An 8962-nucleotide genomic window follows, 5' to 3' on the forward strand; every position below is an offset into this window, starting at 1 on the left:
ATTTGGATAAATTATTTTATTCTATCAGCTCTTTTAATTAGTTGGAAGAAACCATTAGAATCTGTGCGCTCTTGTTCTATAATGTGTAATAATACAAATATATTCAATTAATTTCTAAATGAAAACTTGTCTTTTTGTTAATTTAAATGGTTTGCACCTCAGAAAAAAAATTACGTAAAAGGAACAAAAATAATTTTTAGTTGTGGGGGGGGCTTTCCCTTTAAACCTGTGAAACAAACAGTTACCTTTAAAGCCATTTCTCCTCCCTGGAAGGCAAAAACTGGAGCCATCTGTACATTTCAGAGGCTTAGAGCGCCCTCTGGTGGACACGCGTGTATGCTGCACACACTAGGCAAATGCAAGGAAGAAGTTCCCCTGAAGCCAAAAACCAAACAGTTTTAGTGGAAATATAAAGTTTTAATCCAAAGCAGATTTAATGCCAAGGAAAGCAGTGAACGAACAGATCTTATTTTACACAAAAATAACCACAGATTTGAACCAGAAGTTACAGAAACGCCGGAGAACTCGGTTTAGACAAACAAAAAGATAAAAGCCTGAGAGAAATGATGGAAAAAAACTAAGAAAACAGGTTCACATTAGTAACAGTAGGGGGCAGCATTTGTTCCACTGTGTAAAAAAAAAAAAAACTGCAGCCAGACACGAACCAAAGAGGTTCATTATAAAATATTAGCATCAGGAATCATAAAATAATCCAGGCGTTAGTGTGAAGGAAAAAAAAAGGTCAGAAGCTACAGTGTCTTTTAATCGTCCAACATCCCATAATATCCACGTCCTCTCACAGTCTGCAACAGCATTACACCCCCACACAGCCATCCTCAGGCCCCCCCCCACACCTGCTAACGCTTTAGCATCTCCAGGTGTTAAACGTCAGACCTGCAGCCCTGATGATGATGACTCCTCCTCTTCCTCCTCCTCTGAAACGACTCTCAAACACAAATCCTTCCTTCAACTTTCCTTAAAACTTTCAGCCCCCCCCCAAGATTAAAAAACACCAAAAATAAAAATTCTAAAGTGTCTGAACAGGAACTTTTTCACATTAACCTTTTTGACACGTAAACGTCTCCGCTAACGAAGTTCGATTCCCTATTGGGCAGGACGCCAGCACCTCGATGAACAGTCACTTCTGCCCCCCCCTCCAAAGATCTCAGCGGGAACCTTCCTTCTTTCTTTCTGCAGGTACAGGTGTGATGTAAACAGCTTTATCTTAAAAACAAACAAACATACAAACAAACAAACAAACATCTCCCAAGCTTCTAAAAAACAGTAACATAGTTTACACTTTAAACATTTCCTGCAGAGTCAGCAGAAACGTAGCAGTCATCGCCACAGGCCGTATAAATATCAGTAACGTTATGACTAAATAAGACAAAGCTCCTGTGGTGGAGCGTCCCTCCGGTCCAGAAGTCCCGGTTCCTACACGGCAGACGGACACATCCTGGACTCCGACGGAGATTCCTGCTGGGACACGGATGGAGGCGGGTGAGAACCGCCGTCAGCTCAGCGGGTCACAAACACAGACGACCACAGAGCGTCGGAGCCGCCGAAACGACGAAAAAACGAAACTGAACCGATGAAAAGAAGGCGGGAAAATCCCCAGAAGAGACTCGTTTATCACGTTTGTTTATGTTCGGCTCCGGTGACTCAAACGCGCCGTCAGCAAACAAACAGGAAACGTCATTTAAACCTCAGGAAGCAAAACTGAAGAGCTAAAAGGAAGTTCCGGTCCAAAAGCCGGCAAGGAACTTTAGCAGAACCGGAACTCGTCTGACATCATATCTGGCATAAACCAATCAGGGCTTCTGGTCTGACGGCAGACGGCGCCTGACGAACACGCCAAACACGGTTTTACAGGAAAGAGGCAGAAATCGTCTCCAAACCTTTGAAGGTTTCACAGCTTTGTTCCAGTCAAAGTCTGGATTTCTCACAACCAGCCCGGATTTCCCCATCAGCGCACCGCTGAACGGACTGTGGACCTGCACACACACACACACACACAGACACGTACGTGCACACACACACACACACACACGCCAGCATAGACACACACACACACACACACACACACACACAGACACACGGTCAATGTCAGAAAGGTTTAACGCAGGAGTCAGAAATGAACCTTTACGACCTTTTATGGTCATCAAACTGAAGATGAGACGAAAAAGAAACTTTGGTTTCAAGAAGAAACGTGAGAAAAACAAACTAAACTAAACTAACATTAACATTTAGAATAAAGTCACACATTTACTAAATAATGACAATAACTGAATGCATAAATAAGTCTCAAAAGAAGAAAAAAAAATTTCAAAACTGAAATGTTATATTTTAAAGATTGACTTCTTAGTAAATGTCCACATTTATTTTCATCATATTAAAAGTATAAATTTAAAGAAAAAGTCACTTTTTCATGTAAAATTACAACTTTTTCAGTCATAAATTGATTGTCTGATTCCAGAGAATTTTTTTTTCCTCATAATTCCTCATAAAAATAGTAAATTTTTCATACATTCCTCATAATTTTACGATTTTTTTGTCCAATTATTTTACAACTTCATTATCCTTAAATTTAAGCTCTTAGTTTTGTGACTTTTAAAAATAATTTTACAACTTTATGTTTCCTTTTAATTGACTTTAACCATAAATAAATCTTTATAATAACTGTCATGTCTCACAGTCTATATTGTAAAAGTTCATTCTAGCTTCATAAAAACATAATTTTAAATAAATAAAAGGAAACCTGATCGTTTCTTACCGCCTGTAAAGCGACGTTTTCTTTGCCGCCTTTTCTGCCGGTCCGGCTGACGGCCTCGGGGGAGGCGTGTCTGACCCGCCTCTCCGCCGTCAGCTGCTCACCTCGAGTTCGGCGCTGTTACCATAGCAACACAACGCCTCGGGTTAGAGAGGAAACGTTTGCGGTTCTGGAGCCGGACGGGAACCCGGAGGAGTACCTTGATGAGGCCGCCGAAGGAGCGCGAGCGCGGGTGTTTCCTGCTGGGAGGGGGCGGGGCCTGAGGGTCTTCAGCTGCGTTGGCCTGTTTGACCAGCTGAAACAGAGGTGACTCGGTTACTCCGCAGTAATCTGGATACCTGTAGCCGCGGCGGCGAGAAGAACCTGTCGAACGAGCTTCTTCTTCTTGGCGGAGTCGGGCATGTTCTGGTGGACGTGCCTGAAGAGCTCCTTCAGCGCCTCGTCCGTGTACTGCTGGGCTGGAGACCCGCACGCCTCCTGGGAGGGCGGGGCCAGGGCCGCCGACCTCTTCAGGGGCAAAACCGTCCGGGGGGCCGGAGAGCTGCTCGCCGCCAGCAGCTCCAGGTCGTCCTGGAAAAGCACAGAGGAAGCGGCGTGACATCAGACAGACGGCGGCGGCGGCGGCGGCGGCGGCTCATCTCAGAAGAAACCGACCCGGTTCTGCACCAGAAGACAGAGCCGTTGATTCTGCTGCGGTTCAACCGTCACATTCAAACACAACTTTATTTAAAAGACGGTTCCTTTCTACAAGACTGACGGGGAGAAAAACATTTGAAAATGTTCCAACTTTATTCTCTCAAAATGTCTTTTTCATCATAATTTTACAAAATGTTGACTTTGCTGCTTTTCTTATAACGTTTGTTTAGAGACGTTCCTCATATTTTGAGGACTATATTCTCAAAAATCATATTTATCGCTTTTGTACGGATTTATTTTTTTCGTGGTCTGGCTAACGGGACATGCGACTGATCATTTTAACGCAGTTTTCACCGGTCGTCATGGCGATGAGCAGCAGGAAGTAAAGCGTCTCTTCGCCGTCACGCAGCTTTAATGTTTTTTGTTTCATTAGTGAAGCACCGATTCCAGCACGGAACCGTTTCAAAAGTACCGGTTCGGCATCGGATGGAGTCCAAACGGAACCCGTCCCTCCCCAGGAGAGACGTGGAAATGATGAGCTCTGGGGCCGAACACCCAGCACTGACCTTCGACTGCAGAGTTCTGGTCCCAGAAAAGTGGACCCGGGCGAATTCCCGGAGGTACAGTGGCGCCTGGAGGACACAGGTGGGGGGGGGGGGGGGGGGGGGGGGGGGGGGTCAAGGCGGAGCTTCCCGACTCCGAGACATTTGGACCGCTGGGAAACTCACCCGGAAAAGCTTCTGCGAGTGTTTGATGAGGAAGGCCATGCTGCTGTTCAGCTTCTTCAGATGATCCTTCAGGTCGCTCGCCGTCATCTGCAGCGCCGAGACGAGGAGAGTCACCCAGATGACCGACGGCGGAGCCGACTCAACCACAAACATTCAAAAACCACGGAAAATTCTGTCTTTCCCTGATGACATCAGAACATTTTGTGGTCCATTTTCAATCAGGTCAATGTTTTCAGGAATGTCTTCCTTCTTCTGCATCTGCTGCTCCCTTTAGTGGGCGCCACAGCAAATCACGTCTTCTTTGTTCTTCCTCCTCTTTCCTGGTAGCTCCAACCTTAACATCCTTATCCCAACATCATCACCGTTCCTGCTCTGTCCATCTGCTTCCCTGCACTGATCTCCAGAACTTTTACCCAGATCTGATGGATCCATTCCTGATCCATCCTGGTCCCAATGAGAACCTTAACGTCTTCCTGTAACCTCTTCAGTGACGCATGGAGGCTCCTCCCCCTGCTTCCTGCTGTCACTACAGATCACAGTGTCGTCTGCAAACATCATGATCCACGGAGGTTTCTGTCTAACCTCATCCATCAGTCTGTACACCCCCCCACCCCACCCCCACTACATTCACACGTCAAATTTGGGTCCGACGCCTGCCTTTGACGCCCGGCTGCAGAGCAACCGTTAACGTTTTTCTGGACTTCATCGTGGGAAACATGGATAACGTTGAGCCAGTAGCTTGGGTCTCTTCTGGAGAGCTCTACCGAGGCGCCGGCGAGCAGGATGGCGAGTCTGGGCTCACCAGATCCTTCAGTGTCTCTCCTGGTGGACTGTCCTCCTGCCCCCTGGGTTATGGCCGAATTAAACGCTGCGTCCGCCCCCCCCAGCCCTAACTCGCTGTAATAAAACTGTGGGTTTTTTTTTATTGTGGTCTTGATGACAATGAGAAAAACATCAGAAGCCCATGGAGCTGCAGCGATCGTAGAGGTCATGACGGCTCTCCGGCTGCCCGGGCGGCGGCGCACGCCAGCTCTGCCAGACCCTGGGTAGCGGAGCTCGCTTTGCCGTCCAGCGGTCGGCTGCCTAGCGTAGCGTCTCCATCGCTCCACTGGCTATGTGACAGGCTGGCAACCGGTCCAATAACCGGGGCAGCTTCCGGCAACCCAACGGCTTAAGAAAACGGATGAAACTCAGGACGAAAATCCCCGCAACAAGGAGCGACATTGGATTTATTTTTCTACCCTTTGATCAAGTCAACAAAAACGTCACATGCTAAAAGCCGAGTCCCCGATTGCCGCACCTGACGCCCAAATCCCGCCGCAGGACCTCAGATGGTGTCCGTACATTGACTTAACATTGACACGCGGCGCCGCTGACGTGCGAATCGCGTCCGGTGTGAACGCAGCATTTGACGCCACCGTCTTCCGGCACTCGTCCTCTTCCTGAACATCTCCAACGTTCTTCTCTGCTGCTCCAGACCTCCTCCTCCAACCACAGCTCCTCCTGACCTTCTCTTCTTCAAAGCAAACATCTGTGGTTCTCTCTCTCTCTGCATGAAAGCACCAAACTGCTGTTCACCTCTGACCTCCATCGACCTTCACTCTTTACTCTTTGATCTTCTTCAAGATGAAACCAGAAGTCTTCATCTCCATTTGTCAGACAGAAACTCTTCTGCCTTCATCTCCTGAACACGTCCAGACCTCCACAGCCTTCCAGTCTACATCCTCACCAATCTTTGCTACTTCCTGTTCCACAACATCCACCTCTTCCCTCTGACATGTTCCTCATCCATCTGTTCTCCTCTCTTTCCATCACACTAGAGGAACCTGCTATGTGGACCCTCTTCTGAAGTATCTGTTCAGATGTTCAGTCACAGTTCCTCCTGCTCTACTGTGCCTTTCAAAATAAAAGTCCTCCCCTATTAAGCAAAGTTTCCCCACAGCGATGTCAGACGTTTGATGGATTGTTCGGCTCTCAAACTAACAGCAGGGAGGAGCAGAAGCGGGGTTTTTAACCCCTGAACTTTTTATCAGCCGCAGAAGTTTTGAGGCTTAAATCTCCAAAATAAAAGCTTCCAGACGTACGTGTCGCGGCCAGAGGACGTGCGGGGCAAACATGAGGGCCAGGTTGTGGGCGGACATCTTGTTCTTGTCCTGCAGCTTGGCGGTGTGGTAGAGCAGGTCCAGGAGCAGCTTGAGCAGCGAGCGGTTGGCCTGCGGCAGCAGCAGGAAGAGCAGCTGCAGCGCCTCGATCTGCCGCTCCTTGTTGGGAACCGCCGTCTTGTTGCCGTGTTCGTCAAACAACGTCATGTCTGCAAAAAGGGACGGAGCTCCTGAAACATGTGGTGCGGCGAGAACGCCCGTCGGCGCCCCGCGTCGGTACCTGCGATCTTCAGGTGAGCGTTGAAGTGTCTGTGCGTCAGCAGCGGCTCGGGCAGCTCCCCCAGGAAGGTTTTCAGCAGCGTGGCCACGTCGTTGGGGTGAAAGTCTCCGGAGTGAAGGTCCACGTCGGCGCCGCCGTTGAGGAGCTCCTTCAGGGTCTGCTGCCGGACGCTGTTTCCGGGAACTCGAAACAGACCCTCCACGTGAAGATCTGACCAAACGACACATAAACCGCTCAGAACCGAGTTCTCTAGCAGCGGCATGTGCATTAACGCTGTGCATTCAACAGAAACATCCCCGACTGAGACGAGACCCAAAGCCTCATCACAGAACCCTAAAGTCCGGGTCCTGGTCCAGGAAAAAGATGAGATCCAGGTTCCGATGTTCGCAGCACTTTAAAAGGATGCCAGGTTTTCTGGCATTTAGAGCCAGAAAGGAGGTTCTGGAGAACTTGCAGGAGTGTCGTCAGCTGTGGTTCTGTTTACACGACACAAACCAGATGAAAAAAGGAGCAAATGTGGGCAGAACCGCTGGGATGACGAAGGAAAACACGGCCTGGAAGGACATCTCTGTGCTCGTTTCAGAGGAACCGCTTCACCGCGTTTGCCGGTCTGAAGCCAGGAAGGGGCGGGACTTACGTCTACTGAGGAACTCGACCAGCTGGTAGATCTGAGCGATGCAGCCGTCCGTCAGCGGACTCCCAAAGACGATGCCTTTATCTGCAGAGGAGGAAGAGGAGAGTCCATGACAGACAGGTAAAGGTGAGCACTCTGTTTTAGTGTTTTTAGTTTGATGCTTGGTTATTTTATGTCATTGTTTTTCCACTTGTATGAATGTTTTTTCATTTTTGCTCTAAAGTCTTTTGTTTTGTGTTTTTTGGGACCAGAATCAGTAATAATTAAAGCTTCCTCTGAACACAAAAACTGGACTTTAGACCAAACTTTTGATTTTAAATGTTGGGCTCAGACCTGCTGCAGATCATGAAAGCGTTGGGGTTCTACGTTCCTCTCATCTCTGGGGGGGCAGTGAGATGATCTGTTATGTCCAGCAAGTCCCTGGTCCAGACCTGAAGCTCTTTGGATCCAGAGAGCCTCTGAGCTGCAGGTTGGCCCCAGACGTCTCACCTTTACGTTTCAGGAAGTTGAGCGAGCGGAAAAAGCCCCCGTTCCCGCCGGTGGGGGTCTTCGGTCCTTCTTCGCCCAGCAGCTGAGCGAACTCCGTTCCGGGCAGATCGATGAGGCGCGTGACGTTGCTGATCACCAGCTCCAGGAAGACCTCGGGGTTCTCGTGGCGCAGCTTCTCCACAAAGAAATCCGGGTTGAAGATGACGGGCGGCCGTCCGGCCGGAGAGCCCGCCGGCGGTTCCTCGTGCCGGATCACCATGCTGCACACCGTTCCTCTGCAGACACAGAACCGGCCGTTGGTGGGAACTCTGAGGATGTTCAGCCTCGAAGCTCAGAAGTTCTGGAAAACCTCCTAATGCCAAAACTTTCCGTCTGAGAAAGTTCTTCACCCAGTTTGAGACAAACTACGTCTCCCTGAGTAAACCTGTGCGTGTTCCTGAGCAGCTCTGAGCTTCCACGCGATTCCAGGTTTACCTCATGTTTCTGCAAACATCTCAGTGTCCTTTAAGGAAAACCGTCAGAAGAACGTCTGCAGAGCTGAAGAAGAGTTCTTATTTTTCTTGACCGGTCTTGTCTGGATCAGTTCCTGTCCCAGAGCTGCTCAGGTCTTCCTCGCCACAGAGGATTCTGATCCGATCTGCTTTGGACCTGCGTGCCGTCTTGTGGGGTCCAGATGACCCCACTCCCAACGAGGCACGTTAATGTTGGGAGTGGGGTCATCTGGACCCCACAAGACAGGTATTGGCTTGTTTAGTGCACCGTCTTGTGGGGTCCAGATGACCCCACAAGACGGTGCGCTGAACCTTTTTTCATGCATCGACTGAGCGAATCATACAGGTTCAGGGGCAGGAACCAGTGTGTGATATAGACACATACACTATAATGGAATCAATGTGAATGTTGTTGTTGTTGTTGTTGTTGTTTTTCCTACAAATAAACATTTATTAAGTATTGATTTTTTTGTTTATATTTTATTTGAATTTTTTGGTAATAAAAAGAATCACAAACTTAGTCTGAATTTACGGATTTACAGAGATGACGTCAAGAACTTTTGTTGTTTTTTGCTTTCACGCCGGTTTTCTGCATTTCAACGGCAAACATTTAAAAAAAGACCTCTAAACTTCCGGTTTAAGACATTAAGATCTAACGTTATGATACCTGTTCGCTCTGCGACCCTCATGTCGAGCCTAAATACCTTTATTTGCGGGTTTTTACCTTCTATTGTGCGTGTTTTCGTCGGCATCCTTCCCCGCAGCCATGTTCAGTTTGAATCCTGCGCAGATATCCTCCAGGCGCCGCCCACGAACCCGCCCATTGGTCAGC

The 8962-nt window shown here is 48.5% G+C and overlaps 1 protein-coding gene across 2 annotated transcripts; it reads right to left on the reverse strand.

Annotated features, from left to right (window-relative positions):
- Nucleotides 1-396: 396 nt before the first annotated feature.
- Nucleotides 397-8962, reverse strand: LOC101156795 (rho GTPase-activating protein 19). 2 transcript variants are annotated; one of them, XM_023957570.1, is made up of 12 exons: nucleotides 8855-8962; nucleotides 7640-7914; nucleotides 7154-7234; nucleotides 6517-6726; nucleotides 6219-6445; nucleotides 4135-4221; nucleotides 3973-4038; nucleotides 3134-3340; nucleotides 2970-3065; nucleotides 2774-2887; nucleotides 1899-1994; nucleotides 397-1476 (listed from the first exon to the last, which is right to left on the reverse strand). In XM_023957570.1, the coding sequence occupies exons 1-12, from the start codon at nucleotides 8896-8898 to the stop codon at nucleotides 1435-1437; spliced, it is 1545 nt and encodes a 514-aa protein (XP_023813338.1). In that variant the 5' UTR covers nucleotides 8899-8962; the 3' UTR covers nucleotides 397-1434. The 2 variants fall into 2 exon arrangements, with proteins under 2 accessions (XP_023813338.1, XP_023813320.1); XM_023957552.1 differs by having other exon boundaries at nucleotides 397-1479.

This window comes from Oryzias latipes, chromosome 1 (genome assembly GCF_002234675.1).
Source record: "Oryzias latipes chromosome 1, ASM223467v1".
NCBI lineage: Eukaryota > Metazoa > Chordata > Actinopteri > Beloniformes > Adrianichthyidae > Oryzias > Oryzias latipes.